The sequence below is a fragment of the Poecilia mexicana genome, unplaced genomic scaffold, assembly GCF_051168715.1.
Source record: "Poecilia mexicana isolate PSO_F unplaced genomic scaffold, ASM5116871v1 scaffold_8, whole genome shotgun sequence".
Taxonomy (NCBI): domain Eukaryota; kingdom Metazoa; phylum Chordata; class Actinopteri; order Cyprinodontiformes; family Poeciliidae; genus Poecilia; species Poecilia mexicana.
Genome location: NW_028263377.1, coordinates 25,421,875 through 25,436,016, shown reverse-complemented (window position 1 = coordinate 25,436,016; position 14,142 = coordinate 25,421,875). Strand labels below are relative to the sequence as shown.

The window sequence follows — 14,142 nt, the reverse complement described above, 5'->3', positions numbered from 1 at the left end:
TCATTTGAATAGAACATTTAAGCAACAAGGCAGGTCAAAGTCCAATAAACTTTATAGTTTATTGGAAATCCTCAAGCAAATCAAATATATTGATCCATTTTCCAGTTATTATGAATCAAAGAAAACTCTAAAGAAACAGGTTTTTAGCCTTGATTTAAAGGAACTCGGTTCCTTTAAAGAACTGTAGAGTCTATTCTCTGAGCTACAGTTCTTCAGGTGATAGAAGGCTGTCTTTGTAACCGTCTCTATGTGTTTCTGAAGGTTCAGATTTCAGTCTGATCTCTAGTTTCCAGCTGTAGTAACTGAAGCTGTGAAGTGACTCTAGATCGTTCCTCTTCAGGTCCAAAGATAATAACTTCCGTTTTGTTTCTGTTCAGCTGGAAAACGTTTTGGCACATCCACACATTTATCTGTTCTAAGCATCTGTTCAGTGATTGGACGTTTCTGGGTCATCTGGTGACATCATAATGTAGATATTAAATAGGAGGGTTCCAAGGATTGATCCCTGAGGTACTCCACATGTGATTTCTGTCCGCTCCGATGAGAAGTTAGCTACTGACACAAAGAAAACCCCGTTCTTTAGGTAAGATCTGAACCGACCCAGTTGTCATGGTCAAATCCTGCAATGAGATCCAACAGAACCAGCACCATGGTTCCTCCACAGTCTGTATTTATGTGGATGACACTAAACACTTTGACGAGGGCTGTCTCTGTGGTACTGTGGTAACCATGGAAACCGGAGTGAAAGACGTCAAAGCGGTTTGTTGCTGTTAAGAAACACAGATTTTTCAATCACCTTAAAGGAGCGGTATCGTGTTTTTTATAGCACAAGTAACTATGTCACCTTCAGCTGTTGTCAAAAAAACTTAAAAGAAACTTTACTTCCTGATTCAATTGGGTCTCTGTCTCTTTAAGAACTCCTGCTCTTTCTAAAGCTCCGCTTTCAGAAAGTCATCACAACATGGCTCCTCGATTAACCCTTCAACAACGTTTTTACCAGCGTTTTTACCAGCGTTGCTCTGAGAAGTAGCTCCTATAAGGAACTCAGCAGTTCCACCAGCAGTTTGCTAATTGTTGCTGGCTAGTCTGAAGGAGCTGAGTGGGGGCAGTGGAAGCTCTGAAGCTTGGAAGCTGTAGTTCCAAGGAGGAGCTGCGTCTTGAGGGCGGGGCTAAGTCCACCCAGGCATTTTTCACAGCTGAATGGTTACCATAGAGATTAAAGGATTTCTGACACATATGTGAAAGAATCAAAGCGACACTCCAGGTCTGTTATAGATGTTTAAATGAGGGAATAATATTAAAACATGATGTAAAGCTAAAGAAAATGACATTTTAAATGATACTGCCCCTATAAATCAATACTTATGGAGATTCTCGCTCCGTCTACTGGTTATTTGTGGAACTGCAGCTGAACTGTTGGGTTGGTCCTTTGTATTCGAGTTAAAAGTCCAAACCTCAGGTGTGTGTGTGTGTGTGTGTGTGTGTGTGTGTGTGTGTGTGTGTGTGTGTGTGTGTGTGTGTGTGTGTGTGTGTGTGTGTGTGTGCGCGCATGCGTGTGTGTGTGTGTGTGCGTGTGTGTGTTCAGGGTGTGTCGGCCAGTGATTTGTATATCCCAACCGCAGATTGCAGCTGTGTTTGCATTTCAATTGTGAGCGTGTGTGTTTACAGATCACAGCCTTTATAACTCAGGTGTGTGTGTGTGTGTGTGTGTGTGTGTGTGTGTGTGTGTGTGTGTGTGTGTGTGTGTGTGTGTGTGTGTGTGTGTGTGTGTGTGCAGGTATCTGTGGGCGTCGTACTTTCGTCTGAGCCTCTGAAGGCCTCACGGGGCTGCAGGCAGGCATCGATGCGTCTGAAGTGTCTGAACAGCGGGCGGACCTGCTTCTTCCTGCTCTCCTTCTCCTCGTCGGAGCTGAATAGACAAATATCCCGATTGAAAGGTGAAAACAGCGAATAAACGTGATGAATATCTAACAAAAACAGCAGAATATGTAGTAGTAATATCTAGAGTCTTTGCAGCCTTACGGGCAGTGCAGGATCTCGGACCATCGCTGCAGCTTCAGGACGTCTTCCACCAGCTCAGGATACCGGGTCAACTCCTGAACCGCACACATGTACAGCTCCTGCACACAGACAAACCCACAATCTGAGTTCATTCATCCCAAACGGAGGCATCAGCACGGAGAACGCACCAACAGCAGCAGGTTCAGCTGCTTCACTTTCACTTTCAGGCCTTCTTCTCAGAACCAGAGTCTGGAGATTCCCATCAGGCTGCTTTCCAAACCGTTACTGTCATTGCGTGAATGCAAGGTTTGGCCGATAATTATCAGGAAGTCAGGCATGTTGAGGCCTGATGGCGTCTCAGTCTTTGAGACAGATTACATGAGATTACATCGTTTTACTGAAAGGCTGGGAAGTTTCCTTTTGTTGGTTCTGGAACAACAAAACCCTTCAGGATGCAGCCTGAAGGGCTTCAACCTCCAGGATTGAAGGATGGCCTGTGAGGTGGTCTGTGGTGGTCTGTGAGGTGGTCTGTGAAGTGGTTTGTGGTGGCCTGTGAGGTGGTCTGTGGTGGTCTGTGAGGTGGTCTGTGAAGTGGTTTGTGGTGGCCTGTGAGGTGGTGTGTGTTGGTCTGTTAAGAGGTCTGTGGTGGCCTGCGAGGTGGTCTGTAGTGGTCGGTGAGGTGGCCTGTGGTGGTCTGAACATAATGGGGATGTTCAAATTCAGCATCTTTAAAGTTGCTGTATGTAACCTTTATAAAAATGTATATTTTTTTACATATTTGTTGAAACTCACACCATATTTTGGCAGCTTGGTATAAAACAAATAATCTGTGAAAAAAAGAAACCAAGCTCCTGTCTTCTCCCGGTGAGAACTAGAAACAACCAATCAGAGTGAGGAGGCGGGTCTTAGTGCCCCCCCTTCTACCCACTCGATCTCTGTGATGCTACAGCTAGCATAGCCTGTCATGAATGCTAAGGCTACTTAGTATGGCCACCAAAAATGGTGAATAAACGGTTTTCCAGTAATGGTGAGTTCTTCCTCTGCCACTAGCACATTTAGCAGCACATTAGCGAGACTGATTAATAGTGCTAAGACCCGCCTCCTGCCACCTCAGGATTGGTTGTTTTTCAGTTGAGAGTGGTACATTTCTTCAGATGGAAAAAATGGCTCTGGGAGAAGATGGAGATCATTTTACAGATTATCTCACAACATGGTGACAGTTTTATGGAAACAACATATTTTTAATAAAAGTTACAAACTGCAGCTGTGAAGCTGAGGTTTAAAGGAGGAATGTCATGTGGACCAAAACCCTCAGCTCAAAATGTGAATTTTTTAACCTACTCAATAATAAACTAAACATGAACTATTTTAATTAAACAAGTAATCAGATTTTTTCCCCCCCTGAGGTCTAAAACTTCATGTTTTTTGCAAGTATTCCTTGTTAAATGAAGGTATCCAGTTTGCTTACTGTTATAAATCCACTATAAGGTTCTAAGTTTAAATCCCCCTCTGGACAAATATCAGTAAATATAAAAGTAATTCAGCCAATCTTTCATAAAAAAATAAACGTGAAGAAAAGTTGGAGAAAAACTAGAAATTAAATTTGTGTTTTTTATTTATTTTTATTATTTATTCTATTTTATTTAGATTTTGTATTGTTATTTTTCTTTTTTATTTTATTTAAATACAAAAATCTTTAGAATCTTAACAGTAAATCAGCTCAGCTAAACAAGCTGAAAATACCTTTTTATAAACTAAAAAAAGTTGTGATTTCTTTCTTACCTACTCAACAATAAGCTAAACATGAACTATTTTAATTAAACAAATAAAGTAATCAGATTTTTTTAAGCTATTCCTTGCTAAATGAAAATCATCCAGTTTGCTTTTTATTGATATAAAAATATTTAATCTATTCTCAGCAATAAAAACAGGATCTGGGTCAGTTTTAATACAGAAACTAAAATCAGATTTGGAATACTTTAGAGTATAAGTCAGTGATTAGATGGAACAGGTTACCTCATTTCAGTGAGTAGATTCTAATTTAAAAGTCATAGTTTTGTCCTAATTTGCTAAATTTATTATTTTATTGTGGTCGTGGAGCTGCTCTAAGCGTAGCCTGGTCTTTGTGTCGTTGGTCAGACTGGAGGTCAGTTTGTGTGCAGCTGAATGCCGTTGACCTCTGGCTTCACACTGGTACCTTGGGGAAGCTGTTGCTGCGCTCCCCCTCCTCCTGCAGCAGCTCTCTGTAGGTGTCCAGGTAGCGGAAGGCCATGTTCAGCACCGCCTGCTTCCTCTCGGCGGTGCTCATGGACGCCTCAGCCTCGCCGTCCCTCCGCTCGCCGCCCCCCACCTGTGCCTCCAGGGAGAATCTGGAGGAGCGTTTGGGTTAAGGAGGAACCAGGCTGGATGTGAAACACGTGTTTCTGCGGCGCGTGGAAACCTACATGCATCTTCTGTGTTACAGCAGGAGGAGCATCGTTTTCAGCTCAGAGAGACGCCGCCATGATGACCCACATTACACCACACACACACACACACACACACACATCCTCATCCAGCTGTCGCACCAACACACACTCTGCTTGTTTCATCCCCTCTGCCTGGCTGATGAGACATGCTATTTCTGCTCTATGTTTGTCCAACGCTGAGAATTTTAGCTATATTTCCCATGAAGCTTTGCTCTCCTTTGCCATCCGCTCCTTGTTCTTCTGATTTTTAATCAGGTCTATGATTATTTAATCCTGCATGGAGGACAGATGTGCACATCCTGAGAGGAAAAGTCCCTGAATCTCTGTAATACAACAAAGGCAGATTTATTTCTGTCCGTTTCTTTCACTCTTCTGCTTCCGCCCACATCCCTCTCTTCCTCTCCATCTCCCTGTGGGGGAGGATTCACGTGGATGGATGTAAAAAACTGGCAGTTTTCATATCAGCCGTCATGAACTGAACTAATCAGAACACAACAGAAGAAGTCCCGCGGAGGTTTCTAGTTCAGCCGGTTTCAGAAAACAGTTTGCGGATGATGCAGTCATGTTAAGCTCAGATGATTCTGCAAAAACTTTCAGGAGAACGGGAAACAGTTTGCGTGACTCAGATTGTAACGTTGTTTGCAGATGACGCACTCAAATTAAGTTTGAATGGTTATGCAATACTTTGCAGGAGTGTGTGAAACAGTTGGCATCAGATTGTAAAGCTGTTTGCTTATGATGCAGTCATGTTAAGCTTAGAAAGTCCTGAAATAATTGGTAGTAGAATGGGAAACAGTTGGAATGACTCAGATTGTAAATTTATTTGCAGATGATGTAGTTGTCTTAAGCTTAGAAACAATTCTCCTGCAACAACTTGCAGCAGAATATGAAGTAGCCAACACCATTCAGATTGTAAAGCTGTTTGCAGATGACACACTCAAGTTTGAATGGTTATGCAATAATTTGCAGGAGTTTGTCAAACAGTTGGCATCAGATTTTAAGACTGTTTGCAGATGACGCAGTCAAGTTGAACTAGGATGGCTCTTCAATAATTTCCACAAGAGAGAGAAGCAGTTAGCATAATTCAGATTGTAAAGCTGTTTGATGTTTGCAGAAGATACAGTCATGTTAAGTTTAGAACGTTCCACAATTATTTTCACAAAAATGTGAAAAAGTAAACACAATTCAGGTTGTAAAGTTGTTTGCAGATGACGCACTTAAGTTTGAATGGTTATGCAATAATTTGCAGGAGTTTCTGAAACAGTTGGCATCAGATTGTAAAGCTTTTTACAGATCTTAGAAAGTTCTACAAAAACTTGGAGGCGAATATTAAAGCGTCTATTAAAACGTTGTAAAGTTGTTTGCAGATGATGCAGTCGAGTTAATCTTTGATGGTTCTGCATTAATTTGCATGAGAATGTGAAACAGTTGGCATGATTCAGATCGTAAAGTTGTTTGCAGATGATGCAATCGAGTTTGACTTTTAGATTGAGTCATTTGTCGCTGAAGGTGAAACAGTCAGGATTATAATGAGAACCTTCTGCTCTGAGCCGGTGAAACCATCTGGAAAATGGATTTCCACCTGCAGGTTTGGAAATTCAGGGTCTGGGGGAATTAAAAGTGGATCTACCAGTCAGTACCTCCCCATTCCTCGCCTCAGTCATTAGTTAGGCGTAGGAACCAAAAGAATGTGATCATGAATGCAAACAGCTGAATAACCTCCCTGCAGGCTGGGCTCACCCTCAGGAGAGGAAAGGTTTCAACATTCTGAACATAGTGATGCTCATCAAAGGTGCAACTTTACGTCAGTCACACTGTGTTTCTGAGTTCCACACAAACAGTGTTCACGTGACACAGGAGGGTGAGACGTGTTACAAACCCTCCGAAGCATGAAGACTGTACCCAACACCAGCATCTTTTCCTCACTTTACTTCTCTACTTAATTTATTATTCTATTATTCTGTTCATGAGATTGTTTTAAATGATGTCGAAGGGAGTTTGTGGTGTACAAATGTTGGTTTTGTTTTTCTGAGCATATGACAATTTATTTTTGTTTCTAAAAAACTGAATTTAATGAATCAGTTGTAAAAGCATGATGCTTCCTATCCTTTCTTTGAAACAAGGAGAGGAGCTCTGAGTTTTCACAGGAACAGGAACCAGTTGAGGTGGTTTGGGAATATTTTTTCCATCGTCTCCAAACAAAATGAGGCTCTCAGTTTACATTCATGACACAGTTTGTCTCCGTTCTACCAAGAACCGAGAAGTTAAAGAGTTAAGACGCGTTCACACCAGCCATGTTTAGTCCGCTTTAATCCAGCTCCAGTCCATTTGCCAGGAAAGTCCAGGTCCTTTGGGGAGATGAGAATTCGTAATCGAATTCTGATGCGGACTGAAAGAACCAACTGTGGTTCACCTATAGACCTCGGTCTGCATTCGGTTGAAGTGAACTCTGGTGTGGTTCGAATGCATATGTGAATGCCAAGTGTGCCAAAAGCAGGAAGTGGACTACATCACAAGGCATGCTGGCAGGCTAATGCTAGCAGGAGAAATGACTTGTCTTTTACCAACAACAAATCTGAATCTACTCTATTTTTGTTTACATTTAGCGAAGAAGGAATTTGCGCCCAGTGTCTTCTTTAGAGGCCTTCATGTTGTTTACTTCACTGGGTATTGGTGCACAAGAACCACAGCATCTGGAATTGTAGCAAATGTTGCAGTTCTGGTTCCCAATCTGACTGATTGTACCGTGCGAAACATTTTTAAAAAACGATTCTGTTGCTGGTTTCTGTTGTGGAAGTGTTTTTCTCCTGAACTTGAACGTGGTGAAATGTTCCTTTTCCTCTCCTCTGGAACACAAACAGAGAGAAGGTGGGGCAAAAAAAAAAAAAAAAAAAGAAACTCGGTAACAAACATGAGGAAGAGTCAGCAGGCTGCAGGCAAAGAGGAGGGAAAAACACGAATCGCAGCTACACAACGGGAACAAAGCCGCCGTTAATACCCTGGAATCAAACCTGCGAAGCTCGTCCCTCATTCCTATCGCATTAAGCACAGCGGCGCATGCACGTCGCATCGCAGCGCCGTGAGCGCATTCAGTCAGGCCCAGGACAAGGATACTGCTGCAGCAGGACTTGCTGGAGCCTGTCGGCCGTCAGGAAGATGGGATGTGTCAACATGAAGTCATCCAGCAGGGTTTCTGCACACAGACACACAGAGAGGTTAGATGTTACACGCTGCACCTGAACGCAGCACAGACATTTCAAAACGGAGCCAGAGGACTCCACCTCTGATCTGCAGCAGGTTCATTAAAGCAGATGAGCCAGGTGGAGGCTGAGGGATGCCTTCACATCCTCCAGCCTCAGAGCTTCTGGTTTTCTACATGCAGAGTGAGTCCTGACAGGACAGCAGCGTCTCTGCGCCTCGGAGGAGGATGCAGAGACGAGGCCGCCTCTGATTATACGTTAGGCCGTGACACGCAGCGAGCCGAGAGGCGGCGGCGAGGAGCTGCTGCAGCCGACGGCTGTAATTTAAGATGCTGAAGCAGCACGACGCGCCTCAAACCTGTGGTCACATTTACTAAAATACACTGCTGCTCTGCGTGTGTGTGTGTGTGAGAGAGCCATGCTGCAGTGGGTGTGTCCAGTCCAAGCCCGCCTCTCTGCAGGCGGTTACCATGGAGACAACACGTCGCTGACAGCGAGAGGATGGAGAGAGAAATGTGTGAGAAGAAGAAGAAACTGATAAAAAAAAAAGGAGAGAAATCAGAGTGTGAGCTACAGGAAACCGGATCAGAACCGATCAGTTAAAACATTTAAACTAAAGATGGACTTAATCTGTAAGGAGACAAAAATCAGAGCTGCAACTACTGATTATTCTGATGACTAATCAATTAATCGGATAAAATAAATGTCACATTCTGCAGATTTTTCACTTAATCTCTTAAAAGATGCAAATGAACAAATTTCATTCCCATCTTAAATTAGAAAATAAACATTTTCTTACCTTAAATATAGAAAATGAGGCATCTGCAGCTAAAAACTCTTCTATGAACATGTGAAAACTCAATCCTTATTTCAATAATCGATTAATCATGATTAATCATTATTAACTGCTTCAGCCCTACTTTAAATGTTTCACCTTTTTCTTCTTGAAAAGACGCACAGAAATGCAGAAATAATCTGCCCAGCGCAAAATAATCCAAAAACCAGAAACAAACCCATCTGGGCACCAACTAGAGTCCAGGTTGGTACCAAACCCGTTTAAATTTCCACCTCAGAACCCAAAACAGTTTCAACAAAACAGTTAATTCAGAACAGGGAGTCAGTCCTACATGTCGTCATATCTGGACCCAGAACCCGTCCAGGTGACCAGTAGATCAGTTTGGGTCCACAGTGATCAACAGTGATCCAACTGGATCCCAGTTTTCCTGCTGAGTTCTGCAGAACATTTGACTGATTTTCATCCCTAAAGGCTGAAATTTCAGCAGAGATGGGAATGCTTAATAAGTGGCTTTAAAGCCGGAGACGAAGCGAACGGATAAAGTTCTGCTTGGCTGGCAGAGAGAAAGGTCCATTCACAATGTGAAGCCGAGCAGAAACTAAAATCTGGGACCCGAGCGGAGGACGACACAGCGGAGCTGCATTCACAGCTACTCAGAAAAACAGAAATATCCACTAGGACGTCTAAAAAAACCCTAAATATAGCATAAAAAAGAAACAGCCATTTTGTAGAGGTTCATTAGACACAGTAACATATTTAAATTTTTTATTTTTTTACAGTTTATTATGACTTACAGGCTGAAACGATTAATCAAATTAAACATGATTAATCAATTACTGAAATAGTCATCAATTAATTTAGTTGATGATTATTGGATAAAATAATCGTTACCTGGGATGTCAAAATTCTAAAGAATGCCATTTATTTGAAAAACAACATATTCTGAGCAATAATTAACCCAAAGCTGTATAATTTATATACAGATTTTGGGTTTAAACTCTGTTGTCTGTAAATATGTTTTAGCCAAAACTCCTCAGTTTTACTTTCACCCACTTCAGATTTATTTCACTTCTGCTCAGACAAACTGAGCTTTAGTTCATCTGGACGTCTAAACCGTCACATTTATTTCACATTATTGTGAAAAGAAGAATCAAACTGTTTGAGGAGAGTTTCGTGTTTCTTTAGAAGCAGGAAGCCGGACAGCAGATGGACGTAAAAAGGTTTTAAAGTCGCTCTGACCTCAGGCCGCATTCTGAACACACGACTGAATCCGGCTCCACTTTAAATGCTTTCCTCCATGAGGAGAATAAAATACTTTACAAATAAAATCTATGATATTTTCATACCAGATGCAGGTTACAATTTTAATCAATTTGCTGGATATTAAAAAATGCCTTTTATTTTATGAGAATGTTTGTCTAAATATGAGAAAATAGTCGTAATATTAGCAGAATAAAGACACAATATATTAAAATTAAGAGAAAAAAATGTTTTTATCAGGATCTGCCATGATCAGCTCAGTTCATCAGCTGTTTGAACGACTGTTTCAAAGTTCTGCTTCTGGTAATAATTTGATGCTGGTGTGTTAGAAGATGAGGTAAAACTTAAACCAAAGTACAATTTTTATTTCTCATGTTGTAGCTCTCATAAAAATACAACTTTATTCTTGTAATTAAAATAAAAACCTTATCCTGGTGCTAATACTCAGATTATTCAGATTTGACCTGAATTCTACTGCAAACAGGCTTTTCAAGAAAGAAAGACAGCAGAATTACATTCAGATTCATTCAAATGCCTCAAAACAGAACAACTCAAGACAGATTCGAATGCACCAAGATGGTGCATGAGCCAAGATGGCGCCATTTTGGCGCCAAGGCCTTGGCGCAGATTTCACTCTGAACTATGAAAACCTGAGGGAAAAATCTGTATTTTCCAAAAATTTAATCTTCAAACACCAAAAGCTCGATTAATCGATCAAATCCAAACCGCCCAGCCCGACCAGGAAGTGGATCTGGGTTGATTTGACCCGTTAATTCATCCTGGATGCGTCTTGCTCAGGATGTGGAGAAGTTTCCCAGCTGAAGCTTTAATTTCAGCGTTTTTCCTCCCACCTCCTCGGCTCGGTTTCTCTTTCCGCCTCTCACTCCTCCTTCCCTCCCAGCGTCTCGCAGAGAGCCGGTTGCTATGTGAACAGGTGCTAAAAGAGCCTCTTGTGCTTCTGCGTGTCCAAACGGAGCGCAAGTGGGACAAACGTGCAGCTCGGAGGGTCGACGAAGGCGATGAAGAGGAGGAGGAGGAGTGAAGGTAAACGCATCCAGAGAGGTAAACGAGTGGGATCGTTTCTCTGAAGACAACCTTCCTCCCACACACGGATTCACTCGCTTCTGCTCCGGAGCCACCCGGCCGTCATTCTGCCACCGACTGGAGCAGAAACATAAAGTCTTACAAGCATTTCGGGTCCAGTTTCTGCTGCAAATATCTCAGAACACTTGAAATAAGACAAAACTAACAATTAACTTGTAAGTGAGCAGAAACCAAAACCGGAAACAGATTAACGGCTGCAGGACAGAGACGAGTCCGGCCTTCGGTTCAAACACCAAACCAAAAACTTCTCCTTCCACATTAAATCCACGAAAAGATTTTATGTGAAGCAGGAGCTGCGATCGCCGCATCAGGGCCATTCTAGACACAAAAACAAAACAGGAGGAGTCCATATCCGCCAAAAAACTCAGAAATTTTGTGATTCATCTCCGAAGTTTTACAGAATTTTTTTTTTACATTTTCAGTTTCAAAATATGAAAATTTTTTAGACAAAAACTCAGCAATTTTGAGGTTAATCTCAATTTTTTTTGTGGAAAAATAGGAAATTTTTGAATTTCAACAGTCAAAATGTTTTGAGTTTTAAACGTCGAAAGTTCAAAGTATTATCAAGAAAATGTCTAAGATCAATTTAAAAATTTCTGAGATTTCTCTCGCAAATTTTTGACTTTTGAAGTTCAGCAAAACATAGAAGTTTGTTTTAAGATTATTTATCTTATAACAAGACATTTCTCTCATGTTGTAAGTGAAATAATCTGCTAGTGGAACTAGTATTTTTTTTTCTTTTTCAGAAAAAGAAGCTCCAATATTTTGCTGAAAAGTTACTTGTAAGTAAGTTTTCAAGTGTAATATACTGGAAAGTATAAAAATATTTGGTAATATTTGTTTTTTCTGCTGTGTTCAAGCAGCTGAACTCAGAGGAAGTGTGTGACAAACACACACTTCTTGTTTTACGTCTGAGAACTTCAAACTAAAATAAAATCAAACAGTTTTGGATTAAAATAGGGATGAAATCCGGTTAAAAGCAGGATAATTCTGGGATAAAAAGCTTGTTGGTTGTGACTTCCTGTGGACGGACGGTTTGGGTCGGGTTCTGACGTGTCGCTGTCTGAGCCTAAAAGTTTCAATCTGTTGTTTCTTTTTTTTCTCCAGGACAATAAAACGACTGAAACATCTAATTAGAGCCTCAGAAAGAGGCTTAATTAGAGTTTCTGGAGGCCAAAAATGCACACAGTCACACACACATGCACTCATACACAAACACACACACATGCGCATGCGCACTCACACACCAAACACACACTGAGCTGTGTTTGTGTCTCTGTGCAGAGGATCTGAGTTTTCGCCCTCTTATGTAACATCTTTCTGCTTTTGCTTTCATTCATGGTGATTCTGCAGGTATTTTCCAGGTAAGCCACCTGTTCCCACCCTAAGCTGTGATCTGTGTGCCAGAGTCAACCAGGAAGTGATGTCACTAGGTAAGAGCGTCCCACCTGCAGCAGGATTTGTTCTGGTTCTCTTGCTATGAAAGATCAAACTGTTCCAGGACGGTCGAGGCTCAGGGAGCCAATCAGATCGTAGGGAGGGCGGGTCTTTAGAATGCACACGTACACACACACCTATACACACACCTACACATACACACACACAGTGTGTTAGGCGAAGCAGAACCTTGAACCTGGATTATCAAAACAAATGTAAAAACTCTGGTTCCCTCCAGAAACAAACGGCCAGCTCTGATTGGCCGGCGGTTCAAACATCACACTCCTCCTCTTCATCAGCTCTGGCCCCGCCCCCAGCAGGTAAAACCTGCCAGGTGAGGAGCCTCCATGGCGAAGAACCTGCTCTTCAAACCGTCCAAATGTCGGCTAACCCAGCGAACCGGCCCATCAGAACCGAGCAGAATCCCAGAACCTTCCGGGTCGGAAACCAAAACCGGACAGAAAAACGTCTGCAGGACAGAGAGACACGTCCGTCCTTCAGCGGAGACACCAGGACAAAAACGTGTCTCCATAAATCCACAAGAAGGTTTATGAGAGGCAAAACTTTGTCTGTAATCTGAGTTTTAGGGCCACAATAAATAGAAAAACAAAAACAGAGCAGTAAATTTACACAAACTAAATTCTGAGATTAATTTAAAAATTTAATAGTTTTTAGAGAAAGAAACACAAACAGAAGAAAACAGCAGCTTGTTATGAAAAATATACCTAAAAAATCTTAATTTATAATTCATAACACTTATCTTAATGTTTGAATGATTATTAATTTTATCTTTATTAGCTTAAAAATATTCCATGGTAATAATTTATTAATATACAGATTTAAAATAAATATATTTATTTTTTTGTATTAGAACCAGAGTATTGCATAAACAAAATATTCAGACATTAAAATCTTTGTCTCTAAAACCATTGTTGTAATATTTATAATACTTTAATAACATAAACTATATCCGGTATCACTTTTATATATTTATATTGATTTTGTAATATTTTTATACTAAATATTTTCATAAATCACTCAGATTCTTCTTCAAAATGCCTATATTAACAATACTAATGAAATCATTTTCTATTTACTTTATTTTTGTACATTTGAAGGTTTTTAAATGCTTTGAAATGTTATTTTTTAAATCAGATTGACTGCTTTCAGTCTGACTTCAGTTCTGTGTTGAGTCGCTGTGTCTCATCCTGTTCTGGACCGGATCGCCGGATCATCAGATCATTGGATCGCCGGATCGTCAGATCGCCGGATCATCGGATCGTCAGATTGCCAGATCGTTGAATCGCCGGATCGTCAGATCGCCAGATCATCGGATCGTCAGATCGCCGGATCGTCAGATCGCCGGATCATCAGTTCGTCAGATCGTCAGATCGCCGGATCGTCAGATCGCCGGATCATCGGATCGTCAGATCGTTGAATCGCCGGATCGTCAGATCGCCAGATCATCGGATCGTCAGGTCGCCGGATCGTCAGTTTGTCAGATCGCCGGATCGTCAGTTCGTCAGATTGCCAGATCGTCGGATCGTCAGATTGCTGGATCGTCGGATCACCGGATCGTCAGATCGCCGGATCGTCAGATCGTCAGATCGTCGGATCGCCGGATCGTCGGATTGCCGAATCGTCGCGCTCGCAGTTGGGAACAGAACTTGTCACAGTTCTGCAGCTTCCAGAGACAAACTGTGAAGCTGTGATGAAACCGGTGAACAGAACCCGTTGCATAAGAACCAGAAGAACAAACGAGCGGGCGGATCAGAAAGAGTCCTTTGTGAGAGTTTGTTGAGGCGACAAGAAGCTTCCTAATTATTAATGAGACTGAAATCACCTGCTGGTGGTGAGAAAACTTGGAGCCAAACAC

The 14,142-nt window shown here is 41.6% G+C and overlaps 1 protein-coding gene across 1 annotated transcript in view; it reads right to left on the bottom strand.

Annotated features, from left to right (window-relative positions):
- rapgefl1 (Rap guanine nucleotide exchange factor (GEF)-like 1) overlaps window positions 1-14,142 on the bottom strand; it is a 36,618-nt gene that overhangs the window by 18,408 nt on the left and 4,068 nt on the right. Inside the window, exons 3-6 of the mRNA XM_014984751.2 lie at window positions 7,584-7,662; window positions 4,199-4,370; window positions 2,023-2,120; window positions 1,797-1,909 (exon numbers count right to left, since the gene is read on the bottom strand). Coding sequence (XP_014840237.2) covers window positions 1,797-1,909; window positions 2,023-2,120; window positions 4,199-4,370; window positions 7,584-7,662 — 462 coding nt within the window. The remainder of the gene's footprint in view (window positions 1-1,796; window positions 1,910-2,022; window positions 2,121-4,198; window positions 4,371-7,583; window positions 7,663-14,142) is intronic.